The sequence below is a fragment of the Malania oleifera genome, chromosome 8 (genome assembly GCF_029873635.1).
Source record: "Malania oleifera isolate guangnan ecotype guangnan chromosome 8, ASM2987363v1, whole genome shotgun sequence".
In the NCBI taxonomy this organism is placed as follows: domain Eukaryota; kingdom Viridiplantae; phylum Streptophyta; class Magnoliopsida; order Santalales; family Ximeniaceae; genus Malania; species Malania oleifera.
In genome coordinates, this window is record NC_080424.1 from 107,856,131 (window position 1) to 107,881,555 (window position 25,425).

The 25,425-nt window shown below is 34.4% G+C and overlaps 2 protein-coding genes and 1 non-coding gene across 3 annotated transcripts; all 3 read left to right on the top strand.

Annotated features, from left to right (window-relative positions):
* The first annotated feature begins 7,199 nt into the window (after positions 1-7,199).
* Positions 7,200-15,798, top strand: LOC131162231 (protein S-acyltransferase 21). Its single transcript, XM_058118497.1, has 10 exons — positions 7,200-7,784; positions 9,960-10,073; positions 10,158-10,278; positions 10,520-10,722; positions 12,139-12,207; positions 12,578-12,649; positions 12,796-12,924; positions 13,311-13,391; positions 13,515-13,721; positions 14,579-15,798. Exons 1-10 carry the CDS (start codon positions 7,740-7,742, stop codon positions 15,485-15,487), a joined length of 1,950 nt encoding a protein of 649 aa, XP_057974480.1. The 5' UTR covers positions 7,200-7,739; the 3' UTR covers positions 15,488-15,798.
* A 1,403-nt stretch (positions 15,799-17,201) lies between these two features.
* Positions 17,202-17,273, top strand: TRNAD-GUC (transfer RNA aspartic acid (anticodon GUC)). Its single transcript has one exon. It is a non-coding gene; the product is annotated as a tRNA-Asp (tRNA).
* A 1,090-nt stretch (positions 17,274-18,363) lies between these two features.
* On the top strand, positions 18,364-22,958 carry LOC131162888 (MLO-like protein 9). The gene is made up of 15 exons (XM_058119496.1): positions 18,364-18,483; positions 19,326-19,383; positions 19,486-19,724; positions 20,500-20,616; positions 20,730-20,787; positions 20,891-20,979; positions 21,188-21,262; positions 21,344-21,432; positions 21,543-21,592; positions 21,703-21,743; positions 21,827-22,000; positions 22,210-22,245; positions 22,329-22,396; positions 22,511-22,571; positions 22,704-22,958. Exons 1-15 carry the CDS (start codon positions 18,367-18,369, stop codon positions 22,956-22,958), a joined length of 1,527 nt encoding a protein of 508 aa, XP_057975479.1. The 5' UTR covers positions 18,364-18,366.
* The last annotated feature ends 2,467 nt before the right edge of the window (positions 22,959-25,425 follow it).

Genomic DNA, 25,425 nt, shown 5'->3' on the forward strand with positions numbered 1-25,425 from the left:
ATCACAATTAATGAAAAAAATTATGTAATTTATGGTACATATAGCATTCTTAATGTTTAGACATGCTATGATTCCAATACCCTAATTAGTAGCAAATATTTTATGCTTTTTGAAATTAAATATTGTTTTAATTTCTTAATCGACTATAGAATGATGTCATTATAGGAATTTTTAATAATTTTGTTCTAATTAGTATGTCAAGCAATAAGAGAAAATATAAATAAGTAAAACCAAAAATAGGATTAGAAACTAAAATTAAGGAGTAAATATAATTCTACTTTTTATGTTAGTTCTAATTTTTATTTCACCTATTGAGAAAGTAAAAAGGTATTTAGTCGACAAAAAAATAGAAATTTATATAAAGATTAGACCTAGCAAAGATAATTCTTAAAATTTTCTTTTTCCACCAACAACAAAATCTTGAAAAAATATAAATAAACGTTTCGTAAACATCATTCTTTATATACCACATTATTTTGATTTTCATTTTGTTCATGAAACTCGACTGAGTGAGGAACTTGAGGAGAGGCGCTCCTTTTGTTCCCGATCGATAGTGACATGAAAAGTAAATATTATACATAGAATGTTATAATTAAATTATAAAAAATAAATAAAAGTATGAATCTAAAAAATTATTTTATTGCATAAAAAATGAAGTCATATTACATACGCACCACACGTGACACATGACACCTTAAGTTGATTTGGCAATTTATTAAAGTATTAGAGGTGACAAATTATAGGTACACATTCTTAATTAGAGCCATATATATATGAAATTTATTACCAAAAATGTTATTCTACTTTTTCGAAGAATAATATTTACCAATATTAATGTGGGGCTTTATCTAAACTGAAAAATATATTTTTTCTTTACTTTTAAGTATAACCAATTTTCCTCGTTGAAGTTTCAATATATAATCAACATTCGTGCTCTTCAAGAACAATTTATTAGGAGGAACGTAGTTCTCATTTATTTTTTTAATAACCCTTCTCTCAAAAATGAAAATTGAGCCAAAAAAAATTTTGAAGTTAACTTTTAGCTTCTTGGAATTTTTAAAAGTATATATTTTAAAAATTTTTAAAATATAAAGATTGATATTATTTTTTTTGTTTTTAATAGATTATTCAACTTATGTTGACCCTAAGGAGTAATTAATTTTGATTATAAGAAATTTTATGTCTTGTGGTGATGAATATTACACTTATTATTCATAATACATGAGATTAAGTTAAGTTGAAACAAGTTTAAAACTATAACTTCTTTGATTTTGGCATGAAATGAAACAACTAATGGGCATCGGTAGGCTCATTACATGCCAAGTCATGTGCATGATCAAGCTCTCACTTCAAAAAAAAAAAAAAATCATAGATGAGCATGACAAAAACTACAATTATGTGTAATGGCATTCTTTATTGTTTTAGATCGCATTTTGAATTATTAATGTTACTTCATATAATATTATAACATGTATAAAATTTGCTGCTCCTAGAATAGTAGCAATACATCTTTTGTCCTTATATTTGTCAAATTGAAATTAACTTATTTTTTATTTTATCTTTGGGATTTCATTTTCCTTTTCTTTTTTTAATAATCTAAGGACTCCAGCCACCATTGCGCCACTTTGGGCACTATGGTGTGGAACCAAATCCGGGTGTGAAAGTTGTCCATCTATTAATATACCCTTGGTAATTCATCAGCATAATACCTTAAGGGGGAATCAAACCTGTGACCTAAGGGTAACTAAAGATATAAGTCACCCTTACTACTTGAGCTGGTTCGACTGCATAATATTGTCTATTTTTGGATGTATTAATTTTTTTTTTTTAATGAAGTAAATGTTGAAGTTTTCCAGGTATGAGTTGCTCCTTCATTTCATATTATTCAATTTTGCTTTCATGTTCGTCATGTTGAGAAATTCGAATCGTGATCTTTTGGATCGGGTGTTTTTGTGTGATCTTCAAGTTTCAAAATCCCCCATGCATAAATTTGATTAAGAGCACGATTCCAAATCCCAGAGTTTTGAATGTTTGCTAATTATTATAAAAACTATTGATAAGTTGGCTCATGCTAATGCTCATAAAAATTAAGTATTATTGGTTGTGCGATTTGCCATGTTTACTTATTGATTTTTTTTTTTGGGGTTATTATATTGATCAATATCCATGGAGTATTTTAGTTGGTTCTTTAATGATTTGTGTTGGATTCACTATTCTTGGGTTAATAGGCTAATTGGTTGTTTATAGTTGTGTATTGGGTGGAAGATTCGTATGCCAAAAACATCTGTATTATTGTTAAATAGGGGGGCAAAACGGATTGATGGGTTGGGTTCGAGCGGATCATAAACGGGTTGAGATTAAACAGGTTCGGGTTCGAGTTGACCCGTTTTTTCATGGGTGACTACTATTTAAATCCAAACCCATCCGTTTAATAAATATGTCATAAGTGTTTGAGATTACAGGTGGGGAGTCATCGGCAGCAGCACCTCCCCCCGCAGCTTATGTTGAAATTGGAGACCTGCAGTAAATGGAGACCAACAGCCCTCCACCTACCTTGCCTACCATGGCTGACATTAAGCCACCATGTTTGAATTTCTTGCTAACCACTCCACCTCCTCATGGCTATATATATAGTGTGTTGTGTTGCAGTGAGGTGTGTGTAGCGTGAGAAGAGTAGTGTATGTGAGAGGTGTGGGTGCTATGAGTGCAGAGAGGTTGTGTTGTACGTCATGAAAATTGTGGTGATAGAGAGAAAAAGAGAGACAGAGAGAGTTAAGCAGTCAGGCTCCTTATAATATTTCTTCCAATATAGTGCAGTGATGTGTGCTCCGTGGACGTAGGTCGATTCGACCGAACCACGTAATTTCCAGTGTTCCATTGTGGATGTGTTTGCTTTTTCTTCGTGTGTGATTATTGCTCCAAGATTTATCCCCAACAATAAACGGGTCACAAGTTTAAAAAATATAATTTATTGATTTTAAAATTTTAAAAACATTTCATATAAAATATAACATCCCAACCTAGGTCTGCCAGGAAGCACTGCGTCTCTCCTCCTTCACTTGGACCAGACAACAGGGGAGTGAGCCTTATCGGACTAATGATTGGCCCCATAGACCAACACATGTCCTTTTTTAGTATGTTTTGTCCTCACTCACACATTTCCTGAAAAGGTACACCTTGTTGATATGGGTAATAACATCTAATCCTTTTAAGTCTTTCTTTCACGGGATATCACATTCTCCCCCACTTACAGAACGCAACGTCCTCGTTGTGATTTCACATTTCCAAAGCCAGGCGATGTGAATCTCATCATACTTTCAGTTAGGTAATGGCTCTGATACCATTTGTAACGCCCCAACCTGGGTCTACCAGGCAGGACTGCGTCTCTCCTCCTCCACCTGGACCAAATAATAGGGGGCTGAGACTTATCGGACTAATGACTGACCCCATAGACTAACACATGTCATTTTCAGTATATTTTGTCCTCACTCACACATTTCCTGAGAAGTTTCTTAGGAGGTCATCCATCCCAAGATTGCTCCAAGTCAAGCACGCTTAACTGTGGAGTTCTTATGGGAAGACTTCAGAAAAGAAATGTGCATCTTATTGATATGAATAGTAATATTTAATCCTTTTAAGTCTTTCTTTCACAAGGTATCACATAAAATGACATTTTTTTTTTATAAAAAAAAAAAACACTCCATTTTTTTTAAGGTGACCGGACCCAAACCCGCCTAACCCGTTTAATAAATGGGTCGGATCCAGGTTGACTCATTTATAAATAGGTCAGTTGTATTAAACCCAAACCTAATTTAAATGAGCGAGTCATGGGTCACCCGTCGGGTTGTGACTCATTTTGCCACCCCTATTGTTAAATAGTAGATACTTAAATGAGGTTTCTTGATAAGTGACAAAGGTCTTGTGACATCGAACCATTATGTATCTTCATATCTTGTTTCCTTTTTATTTGTAATTGGTTGGTTATTTCACACTTAACCTCGGTATTCCTCTGCAAAAGTGAGAGTATATTAATAAAAAAATGGAGCTGCCGCCCTCTTTTAGTAAAAAAAAAAAAAAAATTCTAAATTGATTTTAGGCAAAAGACAGGAACCTCAAGTGTCATAATCAGACCAAAACTACTGAATAATTTTTCTTAATTTTTTTAAAAATATTGTAAAATTATTAGTGTATTATTTATGTCTAGCAAAATGTTAAGTTTATTTTGACAATTCTAAATATTTCAATCAATTTATATATTTTTTCGTTAATCATATAAGATCAACTTTTCTTTTCTTTTTAACGATTTCTTTTTAACAAGAGGGTTAAAAATTTTACAAAAAGTTAAATAGACTCCTTTTCAATATATATATATATATATATATATATTATTTTTTCAAATTTTACTAGTCTTAGGGCCAAATTTAATCTTACTTCTTAACAAAACTTTTAACCAAATTAAAAATTAGGGGCATGGATTACAAATTAACCAATTGGAAGCATCAATCAAAACCAAATTGACTTCAAAATATAGACACAAAGTCAAGATTTCCTTCCTCCCTTCCTTTTCTTTTATGACTCGTTCGAGTTTGGAAAATACTGAGAAAAGAAAACAAAAATAAGAAGGATTCTATTTTTTCATATTTGGCTATCAAGAAAAGTACGAAAGAAAATAAAAAATATATTAAATCAATGAATAAATTTTAATTTTACACAATCTTAATATTAGATTTTTTTGTAATTTGTTGTCATATTAAAATAATTTTTCATTTTAAATGGTATTTGATAAGAGATAAAATATAATAAAAAATAATTTTATTTTTATTTTTATTTTCTTTTTCCGAGTAAAATTCTTGATCTCCTTAAATTTTGAACCTGAATAAATTTCAAAAAACCATTTTTTTATAATTTCATTCCTAATACAATAAATAATCCAAATTCAGTGATGTTGTTTTGGCTATGCTCACTAAATCCACTCTCCATGAGCACACCTATATAATTAACTAATGCAAATATTAACGCTGACCCCTTAGGGGATACAAATGATATTTTAAAATATTATGGTAAACCTAATATTTCATTTGATATAGGGGAAGTTTTGAAAATAAAAAATATGTATCCAATACATTAAGACAAAGCATCAATATTTAATTAAATTAGTGGTTCATCTTCCCCCTCATACCTTTAAAAAATTATAGGAAAGCTTATCAAGAAAGCACTAGCAATAAAACAAGGCAATGTTTGGATGGAAAATCAAAGTCCACTTTGAATGGAACATTAGGCACTAATAGTTTATTCTCCAAAGTCAAATTTCATAATATACAATTTCATATAATTACCATTTACCAATGCCCCTTAATTTTTTTTTTTTTTTTCCTCGAGGAAGGTTGAATCTTTTTTCTTTGACCATCTCATTAATTACTTTTTAGTGTTAAGTTTGTTGGATTATGCATTGTAAGGGAAGATTATAAAAAGTAAATTCTCAATTATTTGTTATCTTTACGAAACGTATTGATCATTTCTGTAACTTATGACTTTGTACATTTTCGCAATTAAATATAACAACACTTAAATTCTCTTTATTAGTTGACTATTTATTATTTTGTAAAAAAAATTGTTTTAGTAACAGGTTTAATCTTTAATATTGAAAAAATGTCACATCTATTTAAAAGACAAACTTTAATGAAAAATGTTATCGGTAAAAATAAAATTAGTTTACTTGAAAATGCACTTGTGGGTACTATTAGAAGACAATGTAATAGCTAAAGTTTGGAATTTTTGTGTTGAAAGTCTTGAATTCGAATACAGGAAAGGGTGAGAAAAGATAAGGGATGGGAGATGGACTACTTCTTATTATATAGTTCAAGTCCAATGAGGACATCTAAAGGACCAAAATATAAATACATTTACCCTATATTTAGAAGCTAGATTTCATACTATAAATTTGAATTTGTGTCGAGAGCAAAACATAATATAAAATTACATTAGATTTATTCTATATCCACTCAAATTTGAATTTAAAACCCTAAAATTGATGTTCTCGAGCACCACCTTATATAGATGAAGAAACATATTCAACAAAAAATATGTCAAATTTTTGCAGCTGATTTTTCAAATTTATTCAGAAATGCTTTTTATTTTTATAGAGACATGGTAAACTAATGAACCGAGAATCCAAAAATAAGCGTTATTATATCGAAACAGTAAGAAAAAAGTTGGCATCGTGTTATAAATATTGGTTTGTATCTTTTTTATTAGTATTATTACTTTCTTGGGGGTGAATACGATGCAAGAAATGAATTAGGCCATAGGCTGATTTGGCAAAAGATTTGGACAAGGACCAATCTTTGATTTGGACTGGACAACAAAAGGACCAAATTTTTATTTGACTTAGAAGGGCGGCTGTGCTGTACAGAGTACCAAACAATGAAACAATCCAAAGGAGTTTGGATGGATGGTCTTACTCACTATTACCTAACCCTAGAGAAAGTCATTGGCATCCCTAAGATTTCTCTTTCCCTAAAAAGAGAATGATATTTTTGTGATTCAATGAAATATTAGAAACAACTTGTAGCATCTTTTAAGATTTTTCTTTCCCCATATGGGATAGAAATTTAATGACCAAATATGCATTTTGCTTTTAGATCAAGTAAAATTAGGTTATGTTTAATATGAAAAATTAATCGATAAGAGTAAGAATACACTGAAATTTTATTCGAGAAGTCATCCAAACTTTGAATTAAAATATTTTTTAAAATTTGAATAAAATTTAGTACTTTTTTGTATTACTGTTTTTATAAATTTATAGTAATACGTATTTATTTCAATGTTTCAAACCGTCAAAAATATAAAATAGGAACGAGAATAAATTCAATGTTTGATGCTCGGATATTAAAATAATAAACTCATTTTTAAAATTTAAATTTAAAAAAAATATAGGAAGAGAGTGAAATTACTAAATTAGGTAGGAAAATAGAAATTCATCTCATCGTGATAATGTTATTTTTTTTTTTACAATCATAAAAATATTAATATCTGTTCAAATAATTTAGTTATTCTATTCAAATAATTGAAACACATGAATCAAAAAAATAATTTCTATTTTTTAATTAAGTTAAAAATTTTTATCTCCCATTTTCATTCTTAATTTTAAAAAAACAAAATTTATTGTAAATTTCTTGAATACTCACATTCTTCTTTTCACAAATAAGAAGAAGATGTCCACAAAAGAAGGAAAAAAGAAGAGGAAGAGTGATGTACATTCTTGTAAATTTAGGGTTCGTTTGTGATCCCAATAAGCAAATTATAAAGCAAATCAAATACAGTAAAATGGGACGCCGGCACCAACAGTCCTGCAGGACAAGCATTGCTTTGCTTTCCGTGCTTCGAAAACCAGAAATGTAGAATAAAATAAGACGGGCGGTCAAAATACGTGTTTGATCAAATGTGGGAACTTCCCAATTCACCTTCCTCGGCTCCCCGATCGATGATTCCAGCTCTGGAAACCCTAGAACTGAAATCCAAGCTCGTGGGTCGTCTTCAAGCTGGGTTTTGGCATCTGGGTTGATATTAAACTTCACGAAGCATTGTAGAAACTTTTGGGTGTAAACCAGTTGTTAGTCTGAGTTCCTACTTAGATTTTGGCTTTGGGTTTGGCTTAGAGCTACTTCCTTTCTTGTTCTCCGTGACGTTCTTAAACTGTAGATGCTGTTAATTAACCCGTTTGCGCGTCGTTCTTGATCATGGCTAGGCGGCATGGATGGGAGCTCCCTGCCCACACTTTCCAGGTGAAGATTTAAACGCTTTTTATGTTTTGTGCGAAATTGTTTGAAATGTGGGCATGAGGAACTGTTTGATTCACGATTTGCTTATTATTATTATTATTATTATTATTATTATTATTATTTATTTTTAGGAATGGGGTGTGGAATCTCGTTTGAGTTCTTATGTGATGTAAGAGCATGATAGTGTGAATTTTGGAGGAATTTTTTTATTATTTCTATGTGATATGCTTTGGCGTTTCTACATGACATAATTGACATTCTTCCTGTTGGTGGTTTGCGTATCCGATAGGTTAGAGAATAAGATTATAATCCCAATGAAAGCACGAAATTTTGCGAAAATTTCTTTGTTCCATTGGGTTGAACTGAGCAAAATAGGAAAAACAAAAAAGGAGTTGAATTTTAAGTTTTATTTTTCTGCTAGTTTGCTTTTTGGAAATCAATTTTGACTTGCTCTATTTAGTATTTGCCCCCAAAAGAAGGGGGAAAAAATGGAGAGGAAGGGCCTTCAGGCCTTCCATCAGATGAAAATAATAAAAAATTTAATATTCATAGATCTTACCACTTCTTTGGCCACAATTTCTGAGCAGCTGAAATGAGTCATGGGATATTAATACATTATGGTGATCATGAAAGGCGTTACACACTTTTGTGTTCCGAATGAGTATTCAGCATTCCAATGAAATACCAGGTCTTATCATTTTACCTATTCTTAGCTTATTATATTCCAATCCACTGTACCGAAAAATCCAATTTTTTTGGCAAACATGATATACATTGGAATTATTTTCCTGGAGTTGAAATGGAATCAGATGGGAGTTCTAAGGTCACCTACATTCCTCAATAATGCCTCGCTGTCTGTATTCTGCTAGCTTTTAGAGCCAAAATATGATTTAGAATCCCCACTTCGCAGCTAAAAATGGCAGATCTCGGTGACGGGAGAATTATGTTGAACTAACCATTTCCTGCTATATTGGGTGGAAACTAGGTAGACCCTCTCCGATGGTGTCAGAGCTGGATGTCATTCACTATTTAACAGCATTTGACCAAATTCAAATGATATTGTGCTCATGCAGAGTTGGCATTTTTGTTCCATCTAAGTAATACCCTTGTCTTCCTCTGCTCTTGAGGAAGTGATATTCTCTGTTTGCATGTCTTGTGAGTAGAGCATGAACTATTAATTTAGGGTAATTTTCCAGAGCTGTTTAACCCAATCGGGAACGAAGAGGCCCTGATCAGTTCAAATGACAGTTACTCGGGCAGAAGGATGGTTCTGTATCAAAGAAAGGCAGAAAGATAATTTGGAAAGTGATTTTCAGGAGCGGAGCTAATGACTGGGAGCTGGAGAATTTCTTTGACCCATTAAATGAATCTCTACTCTTAATCAAAGGAAGAGGAGTGCCATTTGTGCAAATGCGTAAGCCTCATCACGTAATGCATTAGCCTTTTTGGAATTTGTTATTTTAGATTGAGCCTCAAGGTGTTTTAGGCCTGCCACGCCTTAAGGGTGGCCTTGATTGAGCCTTTTAAAACTTTGTATTCTATTAAAGGTGAATTGTGGGTTTGGAAAGGAATACAAGTACAACCATATAGGTTGAGAAAAATATTTGGTACAGCTGATCCCTGCTACCATTTTTTGTCTGGTGTGGAGGGAGAGAAATAGGAGAGCTTTCGAGGGTAGAGAATTGGCCCCCAGCAATTTTATAGAATTTTGGCTAAAAATGGTTATTATGGTAAGCATTTTGTGAATATCCTAGCAGCTCTTGATTTTCTTGACTGTCCGCATGCAATTTGTTTTTTGTCCTAGGGTTACACCTCCCCCCCTGATGCCTTTAATGAATTTAATTTTTCTTAGAAAGAAATTATTAAATTGCTTTGTTGTGTTATGAATTACATGTATGCTGTTGTTTTGTATACTTGAAAAGTCAAATGTATAATTTTATCTTTTAGCCTGTGTAATTTCAATACCAGCTTTCAAATTACAATCTTCTCATTGCAAACTTTGCAACTTTTTCTTGAGTGTTTAGACTTTAGAGTGATCTAAGTTACAATTAGTGTATTCTTTAGTAGGAACCTGTATGGTTATTTTTACCATTCAATGAGATAAGTCAATGAGATTGTCACCTGCCATTTGTTTGATTCAGAAGCTTGTAAATTTATTTGCATTTTCTTGGCATGCAGGTTGTGGCTATAACAGTATTTTTCTTGCTATCTGTTGCATTTTATGCATTTTTTGCGCCTTTCCTTGGAAGAGATATCTATGAATATGTTGCTATTGGCATTTACTCCCTCTTGGTAAGCATCATACAACTCTATTTATTCTATGTTTTCCCTTGTTCCCCACATTTCTGGTATCTTATTGTCTGAATATCCCCACAGGCACTATCTGTATTCATACTTTATGTTAGATGCACAGCTATAGATCCTGCTGATCCAGGAATTCTGGTTGAAGTTGACAGGGCATCAACTAATAAATCACATGATGACACAGATCTGCCTGGTTAGTGAATATGATATGACTTATTAGAGAATTGCAAATCTAAAGTGGTCAATGTCTACCATTTGATGGGTATCCAACCGTAAATGTCCAGAGTGGATCATTATATGATTGATACCCTGGAGTTTGATCAATGACCATAATATGTGGGTTGAACCCCTCCTAGGGCTTTTTTAATGTTTTACTTATCGATTATGTTTACAACTAGTTTGCTGTAGTTGAAACCTTCATGGTGTATGATCAGGTAATGCATCTTCTATTGAAGATCCTAGCAACGTAGGATTGAAGAATGGAGGAAATTATATTGGGCATGGTTCAAATTGTTGCTCAAAAGTTGCAGGATTCTTTTGTGGCTTTCTTGTAAGAGAAGATTGCCGCAAAGACGAAGATTTATTACTGCAATCAGGAGAGGAAGATGCTCTGTTCTGCACATTGTGCAATGCTGAGGTAGAGGACTCTCTTCACAAATTTCATTTCATTATGATTTTTTTTTCAGCAAAGAGTTCACTTGTATACAATTCACTTGTATACTATGTCCCTTTGTTATATCGTGGCTGTGGGTTTTAGATCTGATCAAGTTACTCATAATTGTTTGTCAACTTTCATTTTTTTTTGGAGCTGAGGGATGTTCTGAGACACAAACATTCAATCTTGTTAAGTTCCATTGGATGGAGTTTGAAACTTGAATAAGTTGATGCAGTGCTTTGAGTTGACTGGATTGATCTGGAATTTTTTTCTTTGATATTGCCTCTTGCCCCTCTTCTTGTAAATATGATTATTGTAAGCAGCAATTCAAATATTGTGGAGGCAAGGTGCTGAGGCATGGTTGTATATGTGTGAAGAGTACAGGATGCATACCAAGGCTCATCAATAGGGCATTGTGAACAGATTTGGAAGCAAAAATAAAGAAAATAAAACAATGCACTTTTCATTGTTTTTGCAAAATGAAGTGCTGTTTATTTGTGACCTATAAGATTTTTTCAAAAAAAAAAAAATTGGGGTTGAATTAGGTTGTGGCTTAAATGCTCTAATGGATGATCAGCCACTATGGTTGAGTCATTAGCCGAATAGAAAGTCCCACCCTCCCTGGCGAGCAGTTCTCTCTCTCTCCTATGTGGAAGAAAATGATTCAGAAAATGAGTGAATAATAACTGCAGGAAACTCTAGATGCTTCCAAAACAAAGTCATTTATTGTTTAAATTATATACTAATGTTTTAAGCTTATAAGCATTATGCCCCCTACATTAGGATGTTGGAAGCCTCACAATCCTCACCTCATGCATGCACAGCCTTAGCTGTGACATCCATGGCCTTGGCTGTGGACATGGCTGTGGCCACTAATGGCCTTGGCCATGCGATGGACTTGGCTGTGCGCATGGCTTGGGCCACAGATGGCCATGTTATCCATTGTCATGGGGTTACAACTGTAGCCCTCGATGGCTTGAGCAGTGGGCAGCCTTGAGCCTGATCTTGCAGTCAATAGCCCTCAGCATGCAATCCATGTCCTTTGTTGTGCCACCAATTGCTGGTTGTGGCCATGGCCTGAGTCATGTATGGCCTTGACCACAATGTAAATTTTTGTTGAATTTTGTTCTATAGATGTCTCCTATTGACAAGTTGCTATAAAAAACTGCAATTTATAACTGGTTTCCTACACTATCTCATTTTTTATGGTAAAGTAAATTTTTGTTTTAAAATTTGGTGGTATTCATGTTCCTTACAATATTCATAAGTCTCCCTTTGTTTGAATTACAAATCATGGTAATAACAAATCTAGAATGAAGTAAAATATGTTTCCAAGTTCTGATTTTATTGTACTTTGGAAAAAAAAAAAACAAGGGTTCTGATTTTGTTCATTTGCAGGTACACAAGTTTAGTAAACATTGCAGAAGCTGTGACAAATGTGTTGATGGTTTTGATCATCATTGTCGAGTGAGTTAAATATTTGTTCTTGTTATTTTCTTGTGCCTTATTGAAGTTAAGATTGTCAAATTATATATAAATGGTTTATGCCTTAAAAGTTCTCCAGATGTGGTCAAAGGCATTGCGTGCGATCTTTCAACACATTCCTTGCCCTTTGGGGAGATTTCAGCGGTGGGGTGGAGTGTTAAAATATTTAAAATATATTGTCAATGAAGGAATGTATGCTTAAGATTGTTTCTGGGTTTCGAACATGTTTTATTTAGGAGTGTCCCCTTCTCTTTGAAGTAGATCCAATCACCCTGCCTATGTTGTTTCAGGTCTGATATGTTTTATCTGCTTCTGTTCTGTCAAAATTAATTTATTTGCTTGTGTGATGCAGTGGCTGAATAATTGTGTGGGGAGGAAAAATTATATGACATTTGTGTGCCTTATGGCACTGAGCCTGGTCTGGGTAAGTTGTTGAATAAGAAGTATAAGATGCCTGTTTCTGTCTCATTTGATTTAGGCTTCATTTACTCATTTTTATTTCCCCATTTCTCTCTAAAGTTGTTTTTTTCTTGCATGTTTGTGGTTACACATGCACATGGCGTGTGTTAGCTTTTAGTTGAATTTGGGATCGGCATTGCTGTCCTTGTTCGATGCTTTGTGGATCGAAAGAGTACGGAAAAGCAGATAATAGATAGACTTGGAGATGGATTCTCCCGGCCCCCTTTTGCGACAGTGGTGGTATGCTGCATGCCTCTTTTGCCTTCATAATTTTTTGGACTTTGCACCTGCACACACATATATGTTATATTGGAAAACTGAGTCTGGTTTTGGATATATAGATTAGACCTTACAATTGCACTGGCCCCTACTTGACTCCACCTTACCATTTGATTTCTTTTCCACTTTCTAATTGAAAAAATCCTCCAAGGAGGACCCATGTTCTTTGCAGAACATGTTCTGCCACTCATATGCAGTAATGATGGCTGAAGGGATTGCTTTTATATGTCAATTTTTTATCCACATTTTATTTTTGGCTAGGCCGTCCATAATTGTTTTATATAAGTAAGCAATTTCTTTTTTCATCTGTTTTATATCACCTAAGTAATGGGATCCCTTCTTTTCAGGCTCTATGTACAGCTGTTTCTTTTCTAGCCATTGTGCCTCTGGGAGAACTATTCTTTTTTCACATGATTTTGATTAGAAAGGTTTGATTCTTCTTCTTCTCAATGGCAGGAACATTTGCAATCTCAATCTTTGCTGCAGGATATCACAACTTAAGTGTATGTCATTGCCATGATAACATTTGCAATCTCAATATTTTGCTGCAGGGTATCACAACTTACGAGTATGTTGTTGCCATGAGAACACAAAGTGAACCTCCCGGTCCATCTTTAGATGGAGGAGATCAGCAAAGCATGCCATCTTCACCAGCCAGTTCAGCTGTGACAGCCACAAGCGGAAAGAGCTCCCTTGGGATGAGCTTGCAACATAAAGGTGCTTGGTGTACCCCTCCAAGAATCTTTATGGAGCACCAGGTACTTTATATAAAATCTGGTTAGTGTACAGGGTAGTGTGGTTGTCTGTTGAGAAATTAAATAGTGGAATATGCTGAATACTTTTTAAAAAAAAATAAAGTCACCTTAATCTTTGAAAACTTAGATGTTATGATAAAAGGCGTTTGAGTCTATATTGGAAATAAGCTGGTTCAATTCATTGAATTTCATACATTCATTCTAAAATTTGAATCGGTCAACCTGTAACTAATTTTGAATGCAGGGATGTATTTCATTAATTTTAACGGAATAAAATTTATAAGTAAAATCATTTAGTTCTACTCTTGTTTTCATTAACTATTTTATAGTTATCCCTAGGCTATTGAATCTTCCTTTAGTCACCACATGGAGTTGAGTTATTGTCCCTTGTTTTGTTCATGGTGGTGAAATTGGTGGCTATATTCTGTGATTTAAATGCCCAGCTGCTCTTGGAATTATGTCTACTTCGTGGCTTTATGCATAAGTGACACATTCTACTCTACTGCTTAATATTGTAAATTTTTATGTTTGTGCTTCAAGAGCATGTGCTTAATGCATAAACAAGGAAATATAAAATATTAATAGTTAATGATATTATGTAATGTATAACATGATTTACTGGATAGAAAATAATAGATCATAGACCATGGAACCAAATTCTGAAAAAAATAAATATATGAATAGAGATTTGTTGTAAATTTAGCAACTGCACTGCCGCTACTAACACATTTGTTTACTTCCAAGGCAACTGCACTGCATCCTGAATTATATTTCGGAAAATAATCCAACATTTTTATTAGAGAAATTTATTGCTTTCTTAGATGAATTAATGTAGTTCAAATTTGACTTCTAACAAGCAGGATGAAATAATTCCTCATCTTGAGCCTGGGCGCCTGCCATCGACTGTAGATCCTGATGCAGTACAGCCGATTGACAAGGGAAAAAGAGTACCGCATCGTCCTGTCCGAATCAGCGCATGGAAGCTTGCAAAGTTGGATTCTGATGAGGCAATTAAAGCGGCTGCAAAAGCCAGAGCATCATCATCTGTGCTGCGCCCATTAAGTTCCCGACATTACCCTTACGATGCTGATCATTTATCCAGTAGCAACATTAGTGGACAAAGTAGTCCAGTTAGTACTGATTTAGGATTCAACAGCAGAAATGCTAAAGTTGGGGTGTCGAGGTTATCTTCTTCGAAGAGCTCTTATCCTCCTAGTCGCGCCAGTAGGGAAGATGTCGAAACATGTGCTCACAGCATCAGTAACTTCAGCAGTCCTCACCTCACTCACAATCCCACGCCTTCGCCTCCCCAGCAGCCCACTCCAAACACAGATCACTTCAATCCCATATACCAATCCTCAGCGGATCAATCTCCTTGGTCAGCCAAAGCAAGTGAAGGGACTGAAAGTTCTGTTCGCAACCCTCCGTTGCCCATTCCCTCAAGAAAAACCAACCCAGATAATGCTGAGAGGTTGAAGTCTTCGGTCTCTTGGGATCAAGACGCAGGACGATTTGTCTCCACAGCCTCCCGAAACATTGGTTCTTCCCAGGTTTCGGGTCCAGAGCTTCTGTACACAGGTCAGTCCATATTCTTTGGAGGCCCTCTTGTGAATGAGCAATCGAGTAGAGGGAATAGAAGTGGGGCTGGTCTGGGGAGAGGTTTGGGTTCCAGTTATTATCAGCAAGGTCGATCACAGAGGGGTGGACAGCTTCCCGTGTTTGTTCCGAATGATTCCCAACAAACCCAATTCTCTTCAAGATTTCCTTGAGCATTTAACCGACATATGAACATTTTTGTTTTGTTTTTCAGATTTAGAGTTAGAATTTACACCCTTGTCTCTTCCCCATTCTCTTTTTCCACTTGGTGTTTTTCCTGTCTTGTGCAGCTTTTGGATTCTCTAAGCCATTCCCACAATCCCACTAACCAATGCAGGTACTGGGTTTTTATTCCCCATAAGCATTGCCAGTCACATTGTATCATCTTGCTCATTTTTATTTATTTTAATTCTATTTTTGGTTATGATGTTCATACAATGAGTATTTGGTCGTTATGGTTAGTGAAGTAGTTGCAAACAACAAACAACATTTCTACTCGCATCATTTTTGGTTTCCATAATAGAACGAATATGAATGGATTGTAATGAAAATCTGAATGAAAAATATGACGCAGTCAAGTGATAAGTTCGATTTCATCAATTGTTGTGTCTCAAGTAGTTTATGCTCAAATTGACGTGGTTTGTTGAGAAACAGCTCAGCCATGTCGTAATATCAAGATCCAAACATAGGGTTCTTATTTAACTTGTGTTGTTATTATCAAAATGCCCCCTGAATTTTGATTAGATACTACAATTGCATTTCATGACTAGTGTTTGGGTTATAAATTAGGTAAAAAAAAGGAATGAAAATTTTAATTTATTCATTCCTTTTCTACTTGCTGAAGAAGAAAACTTACATGTAGAAGACAATCTAACACATGATAGATTAGCTAAACTAGGAGAAAACAAGGAAAAAATCGTATTGAAATATATTTTTATTGGTCAATCGGAATTGCCTCGAGGATATATAATTGCCTAAAACGTTTGAATGTACATATGTTATTGGACTATTTTAATAACAGTCAAAAATATCTTATGAAAATTGAACATTTTTGCATAGGTGGAAAATAAATAATATAATAATTATGGGCAAAAGGTTTAAGAATTAAATGTTTTAAAATATTTAGAGATATGGCAAAATATATGAAATTTAATTTGTCGTCTTAAGATGAAAATTGGAGAAGAGATTAAAATTTGTAGATGTAATATTTAAAGTTAAATTGGGTTGAGTAAAATGGAAAAGTGCATAGTTGTGCAATTGTAAAATATCCGTATAATTAAAATGGAAGATCTATGAAACAACTATGAAATAAGTCATGTTTTCGGGAGTTGAATGGGCAACTAAGAGATAGCATATCTAAAATGTAAAAATTATCAAAATAAAAATATTACAGTTAACGTGTATAACTTCATAATTAAAATTAAAGAAGGAATAAATTTGCAGTAAGACATGGTACCCGAAAACAATAGAGGCCAAATAACGTATTAATAAGAATGAATGGACTCATTAACACTGCACAATAGGAACCAAAAAAAAAAGTAGGCCAAGAATAATTTAAACTAAAATAATAACAATATGACAATCTTCTATTTATTAAAAGATATTGCTTAATTTTTATGTAGATTGTTAGAAGAATGATTCGTATATTTCGACCTTAAGAAAGACCTAAAACTTATAAATTTTGTTATTTTGGTACAATGAGTTATATCCACTTCCAAATGCAAATCAAGGTATTGAATGTCAAATGGAATTGTTTGATTACAAAGTTATAAATGTCTTAAATATATTTCTCAATCCAAAAGAGCTTTTTATTTTCTTTTACCCCGGCGAGCGCATATCCTTGGCACTAGAGTCAAAACTAAACATGGATTACGGATTAACGTCCAAGTCGTTGTAGTATAGTGGTGAGTATTCCCGCCTGTCACGCGGGTGACCCGGGTTCGATCCCCGGCAACGGCGAACTATTTTTTCTCCGCTTTATTGTTGCGTTTACAAAGTGGCTGCCCTGTTTTTTTTTTTTTTTAACTTACCTGCAACAATTCAACATATTTTCGTATAATATACGTTCTTTGGTTTTAGTTAATTATCAATTGCTACTAATTAATTTAATGAAAATTTGATGTTTTCCAAAATAAAGTTTATTCATATTTTATGCAAAAAAAATTTTCCGAGTTTGCATTCTTATTGCTCACAATTTTTAAGTTACTATAAATGGAATTCTTCAATCTCATGTCATTTTTATGAAAATGTCAACTTTATCCCTATAATTATCAATGATTATTCTAAAATATTTTTTAACAATATATACAATTATTCCAAAATATTCTTATAATTATATTAAATTTATCTTTATAACTACTCATAATTATTTCAAAAGATCCTTATAATTATCTACAACTAGTCCTTATATTATTTAATTTAATTTTTTATAATTTTTAAAAAATTTAAAAAATAGAAAGTCTTAGAGTGACTAGTCTTATAATAATTTTCACTCATTTCTAAAATTAAAATTTTTTTTTAAATAACATCACTGCATTAATTATTCAATAAGTGGAGTAGAAATTGTGGGATATATATAGCAATTAGCACAAAGCTCACCAATTTAAAAATATTGCAATTGTACACGTGGAAAATCCATGCAGCGAAGGAAAACTAACCAACACTTACGTACAACCGCCCGGTTCAGTACCGTTATTTATTCCATCGTACGCCGTCTAGCTCCGAATTGAACCGCCTTCCTCAAAACAAACCACTGGGGTTCTTCAATCTTTGAATAAGAATCCTCCCGAAGTACTTTTCTATTTATAGATGGTTAAATTTACCTTCTCTGCAAGTTCCAACCATCTAACCAAGAACATTTGAATGCATTTGCGCTGCGCTAGCTCTTCAATTCTGGATGGGATCATATCCTGGCCTTGCGTCGACGGAGATTGATTTTTAATTAATATTAATGTTGTTCTTTCGATTTTTGGTGGGTTTATTGTTGTTGAAGAAGAAAAATTAAACCCAAATCAAAATAGGGTTGGTTCTTGATTAGGCTGAGGTTTGGAAAATGGCGGGAGAATCGAGGGAGCTGGATCAGACACCCACATGGGCTGTTTCTGCTGTCTGTGCAATCATCGTCATTATTTCGATTTTATTGGAGAAGGTCCTTCATAAAGTCGGAAAGGTAAAAATTACAATGGCAAAAATTATCCTCTTTAATTATACACAATTACATGAACACACACACACACATGGGTGGTGGTAATGATGATGAAGATAGTAAAAGAAAAATGGAGCATTGTCAGATCATGTCATGAGGATGGTGATGATGATAATGACGATGGAAATGGGTTACATACATCGAAGATGATTGGGCTGGTGATTGTTAATAATGGTGCTGATGACTTGAATGGAGGTGGAGGAGGAAGAAGAAGATAATTGCCTAATGGGCTAGGCAGCCGCATTCTAGTTTTTGTTCTTCTTCTTCTTCCTCGTTTCTTTTTGTTTTTCAGGCCTTTCTGTGTGGCAATCTTGTGGTGATACGTACATTTGTATGCATATATGTATGTATGTGTGCATGTATTTGAAGACTCAGGATTTTTGTGATTTTCCCCTTGAACATTTTGTCTAGGAATTTTCCTGTTTGAATTTGCGGCTTCTCTTTTTTTAAGAATCTGAAATTTATAGTTTTTTATTCTTGAATGGATAAAAAAATGGTGAACAGTTTGGTTTCAACCCCCAGTGTTGGAGTGGAAAAATGAAAGGGGATTTTTATTTTTGGGTCTAGAAATGATGAAAACGAAACATTTTCACTTGGATCGATGGATCACGGAAGAAATTTTTCTCTTTCTTCCCTGACCCATTTTAGGTCAGTCAAGAGTTAGGAGATTGATGCACTGGGAGAAAGAAATGAAGGATTTTGAGTTTCTGAAGTAGGTTTCCTTTTGGTTTTGTTTGGATGCTGGTAAATGGAGGGAAAATGTTCTCTTACTAACTTCGGCAATTTGCTGTTCTGTTTCGCTTCAGGTCTTCGAAGAAAAACGCAAGAGAGCGTTGTTTGATGCTCTCGAGAAAATTAAAAGCGGTAAAAACAACAATATTACTCATTCTCCATTTTCCAATTGTATTTGTACGGTTTCTGTGGATTACTACTGATTGATCTTTCTCTTTGGATTTACCTTTTCAGAGCTTATGGTTCTAGGATTTATATCCCTTATCCTGACGTTCGGTCAAGTCTACATTATCAAAGTTTGTATTCCTGTAACTCTCGCAGATACCATGTTACCGTGCCCCAAAAGAGGGGATTATTCGCATGCTGAAGCTGCACACGAACCAGGAAACACCGGTGGGGAACATCACCGTAGGCTTTTATGGAATGAGCGCAGATTTTTAGCTGCCGATAGCGAACCTCCTGACTGCAAGGAAGTAAGTGCAGGCTGGTTCAGTAGTTCATTTCTAGAAAGAGCTTTCCTTTAGATCATGAGATGATTATTTTGGTCATCAAAGGAAATTATCAATAGGATATAACATCCTAGAAGGGGAGCTTAGGGGCAATGGTAAGGTTGTCGCTGTGTGACCTGGAGGTCATGGGTTCGAGGCGTGGATACAGCCTCTTGCAATAATGCAAGGTAAGACTGCATACTATAAACCCATTGTGGTCCGCCCCTTCCCTGGACCCGCATACACGGGAGCTTTGTGCACCAGGCTGCCATTTAGGATATACCATCCCAGTTTTAAGTAAAATGGATTTAAACCTTTAAGAAGGCCAATTCTCATCAACTGTCTCAATTCCCAGCAGTAGAGATATATTGTAGTGTCTAAGTCAAGTAAGATGGATTCAAACCTCAAAGAGGTAAATTTTCATGAACTGTTTCAGTTCCCAGCCAAAAATCTATTACAAACTTTTATTTCTTTAGCACTTCATGTTGTTGAATACAGATTCAAAAATTTCATTGTGATTTTGGTTATTCAACTGAGATTCATTCCAGAAACCTTCGTCGATTGATCTGAAAATTTTGACTTTTGGAATTTAAGAATGATTTTAAGCTCAACAGTTTTGCCGAATGGCCAAGTTCTTGTAATGTCGTGGTTAACATTTTCTTTCTTTTTAATTTCAATTTAACCTTACAGCTTTAACACGAGTTTATTATGATAAACAATCCTTCCCAATTTGTTTACTAATGAAATATTTTCATAATAGGGGTCTGTGCCGCTTATGTCCAATCATGGATTACATCAGTTGCACATCTTCATATTCTTCTTGGCAGTGTTTCATGTTATATACAGTTGCATAACTATGATGCTTGGAAGACTCCAGGTGGGTTTGAAATTGGAATCAGTTCATTGTAATAGAACTTGGATCCTGATATTCATTTTGTAAATGGCCTTGAAAAACCAAGCTATTCGTAAGTGTTCGTTTTTTTTGGGCAGATTCGTGGGTGGAAGATGTGGGAAATGGAGACTGTCAGTGATTATGAGCTCTCAAATGGTATTTTATCGGATGATAGCAATAACTTTGTACTTGTGTTTACCTCAATTCTTTACTTCCTCTAATATCCTAGTGCTAAAATTGGTGAGGGGTAATCGTGCAGATCCTTCAAGATTCAGGCTTACTCATGAGACTTCTTTTGTGAGAGACCATACCAGTTTCTGGACTAGAATCCCTTTCCTTTTCTATATTGTAAGATCTTTGTAGCTGACTGCCACTTTTCTGTTCTCCTTGCATATTCAAATTGCTGCAGTAGAAGTGACCATTTTGTTAAAATTTAAAGTTCTTTGTATTTTATATTTGAAGTATGCACACGCTTGAAGATTGGTTATATGACTGAATACCAAAGCCTTTTGACAACTGCTGAGGTTTTATTCTTGAAGTTCTTCAACTCTTGCAGGTGTGCTTCTTTCGACAATTTTTCAGGTCTGTTCGCAAAGCTGATTACTTGACCATGCGCCATGGTTTCATCACCGTGAGTATTTTAGTTGCAAGAGTTTCAATTTTTTTTCTTAATTCTGTATCGAGTAAAACCTTTTATGTTGTGTTTATGTAGGTTCATTTAGCACCTGGGAGTAAGTTCGATTTCCAAAAATATATAAAAAGGTCCTTAGAAGATGACTTCAAAGTAGTTGTGGGAATCAGGTAAACTTTTGGAATACTTGTGTTCTTCAAGATTCATTTTTTTTTGCTTTGTTTGCTCTGAATTTGTGCTGCAGTTCTTATATTGGTTGCTTTCTTCATGACATCGGCAGTCCATTACTATGGGGTACAGCAGTGACCTATCTGTTTATTAATGTTAGTGGTGAGTCAGTTTTCCTTCTTTGTCTGTTTGGCAATGGTGCTAATTAGCGAATTCAGACCCAATTAAGAACTACTGTTCTTCACAAAATGATGTCCTTTGAATTGTTCCAGGTTGGCATGCTATGTTTTGGGCATCCTTAATTCCTCTAATTGTAAGAAATATTTTCTTAGGTATTTACTTGTTTCTTGGCTTTTAGTTCAAAAAGGATGATAAAGAGCTGTGTTTTGGTTAAAGGTAATATTAGCAGTTGGGACAAAGCTTCAAGCCATTATAACACAAATGGCTGTAGAAATTCAAGAAAGACATGCAGTAGTCCAGGGGATTCCTCTTGTACAAGTCTCCGACAAGCACTTCTGGTTTAGTTGGCCTGAATTAGTTCTTTATCTCATTCATTTCACCCTGTTTCAGGTACTAAATTGAATCCTCCTATGCTGATAACATATCCATAGAATACAAGCAGTCGTAGAGGATGGCTACTTTCTCTTTTTCTTCTTTTCCCCCCCTTTTTTGAATAAAAAAAGTGCATGTGTATATATTTTTTGAATTTTTTTTTTCCTTTTTTCTGTTTTAATGTTCTATAAACAATCTCTAACAAACCAATTTTATTTAATTTTCAGAATGCCTTTGAGATTACATATTTCTTCTGGATATGGGTAATGTGCTATTTCCCTCTTTTTACTTGAATCATTAATCAAAATATCTACTACTTGTTTATGAATACTTTCTTCTCGTGCAGTATGAGTTTGGGTTGAGATCTTGCTTTCATGATGATTTCAGACTTATAATTTTAAGAGTATTTCTTGGGTAAGTTATAATTTTAAAACAGGTGCATTTAGAACCAATCCCTGAGGAAAGCTACCTCTACAAAATCTTTAGCTTCATAAACACAAGAAATTAATGGGGAATGTAATTTGGCAGGGTAGGAGCTCAGTTCTTGTGCAGCTACATTACACTTCCACTTTATGCCCTTGTTACTCAGGTATCATCATACTTATCCCTTTTCTGTTGTCAATCGATCTTCGGGACATATTGCTCAGACAGCATCAATAATTTAGTATCAGGTAATTAATGGGTACATTATTCTCGTTTTCTTTTCAATGGGGATTTTCAGATGGGTTCGACAATGAAGAAATCCATATTTGACGAACACACTTCCAAGGCCCTAAAAAAGTGGCATATGAATGCATTAAAGAAGAAGGAGGGAAAGACAGGACCATGTCCTGCTAGAACTTTGGGTGGGAGCCCTGGTGAATCCCCACAAAGCGCCCCCTTGGGTGCCCATACTATTTTCCAGAATGCAAGCCACCAGGATGACCACCTCTCAGACATGGAAGCAATCCCATTATCACCTCAGCCCCCAATTTGAATCGATCGTCATGACAATAAGTCCATTGGCCATAATAGCTTCACACTTGGAAAGGGAACTGCGGTGAAACCATTTTCACCAAGGCCTTGACTCGCTTTGGCAATGCTCTTTTTTGTTTTATCCTTTCATTGTTCATAGCATGTGTAATATTTTAGGAAACATGTTTTGTAGTTTACTTCACAGTACTATTGCTGCACATTCTGTATGCTTGTAAAGGCGGCCAAGAAACATTGTTTTGGCACTAGAATCTCTGGTTTTATTTTTTCATTTTTCATAGTAGATGTAATATTTAGGACACATGTTCTATAGCATAGTATTTCAAAACACAAAACACTATTGCTTCACATTCTTCAGTTAAATGTGGTCAAGAAATATTCTATATGCTATCTAAAGCCTGTTGTATTACCAGTTGGAGTTTCCTTGAAGCACTTGAAATAAAAGTTCCAACAGAAAATGGTTGTTCAGAAAAACATTTCAATTTTCAATTTTCTACAGCCATTTACTTTGCACTCGCACTTCAAGAATCATCAACTCTGATATCACCTGAAGTGCTTTCTTCCCCACCCAAGTAACAATCACAAGCCCTATAAATAACAAACAACCAGTAGAATAATGTAAATATTAAAATTAAGTATTAAGAAACTAAGAACACTGATATTTAAGTGAATCATTCTAAGAAGGAATTAAGAAACTAAGAACACTGATATTTAAGTGAATCATTCTAAGAAGGAAAATATCATGGGCCACCAACTTGGAAACCACTAATCAATGATAATACATCGAGGTCCACAACAATTAAACCTCAAGAACATAGGAATATCTTACTGCAGAGAAATACATAAAGTAGCTTCCAACTTACAAAATTGATGAATCCACTTACAGGAAAGAAACCCTTACTTTTTGGAAGCACCAAACAACAAACACCTTGCACATGAGAAGAATGGAGAAGAACAAACCCCCGTGTGTCGAACACCAACCACAAGGAAGCCTTGAGTTGAAATCCTGTGTCATGCAAAGAGTGTCAAAGAAAGCTTATCTTGCCCTCACTTTCTAACTATCCTTACGCATGTGCTCGCACTTCTCATGAGGGCTATACCAAAACAAACAAGCCCAGAAATCTCTCCTTTCTAGACCCATGAGAAGCACCATTGCTTGGTGAATATCATGCTCAAGTACCAAGGCTCAACAAGTATCAATAGTCAATACCCACCAAAACCCTACAAAATTTACAGAATGTAACTATAATTGAATTAAAAAGTTAGGAACCAATACTTCTTTGGTTACCATAGTAATCACAATTCATTTCCCAAAAATTATCTAAAATTATAAATCTGAATCCCATCAAATCATACCTATTTACAAATTCATTTGCAACCCATAATTCATATTGTCCAAAACAAAATCCTAACTATATGCTCAGGAAAGTAGCTTTCAAAAAGGGGTCATTATATCGGTAGGCAACTTCCATTCATAATCGCACTCCGGTTGATGATTGACTGCAAAAGTCAAATAAATAAACAAGATAACTACTAGAAATTTTAAATAATAAAGGAATACATATTATCAAGCCCATGCTATTAGGTTCTGAACCAACAATGAATATCAAGCCTACACTTTCCTACAAGCACAACCTAATAGCATGTGGAGAGGAAAACACATAGTAATAGCACTATTTACTATTTAGGACAATAACATAATTTAATAAATAAAAGAAAATTTTGAGCAAACTTAATTGAACACATGACCTCCCCTTCAACTTGTTGGCCAACAATATACATTAACGCAAGATGAACCATAATATTCTTTTTATCCGCAAAGCAAAATTGCATTAGAAGATTAGCAATTTACATAGTAAAGCACAACCTTACACCTAGCAAAACACCCAGAGCAACCCAAAAACATGAAAAACACAAACAAAGGAAATGAAAAGGATCAAGCATATGTTGCACTGTGGGAGCCAGGGTACCCTAAAATGTTGGAAATACAGTTTACAGTTATGTGCCTACATCATCCCTCTACTTTCTGCCCATCTGTATGACCCCAAAATATGAACTTCAACTCTTTGCATGGGTGCAATGTACCACTAAAATTTCTTACTTCAAATGCTAGAATAATGAGTGCCAATAAATGAAGAGGTGAGCTGGGTGGGCTGATTAGAAGAAAGGGGAAATTTGAGCTTTAAGACAAGCTTGTTAGGGGATCACCTGTGCCTTTAGTTACCAACATAAAATCTTATGAACTCATCGCTTACACACTCGCACCTGATCATCATGAGTCTAAGTTCTTACCAAGGAATATTCACCCTAATTATTACCAGGAAAATTGCAAGGCTCTAACTTTGGACAAGGTGTTAAGGATATTGAATAAGTTGAAGTCCAAGTGGAATGGAAAAATTAAGCATTATTGCATTAGAAGGAACTGTTAGTACATCCAGAGTCGCATGCTAGAGATTAGGCAGCATGCCCCA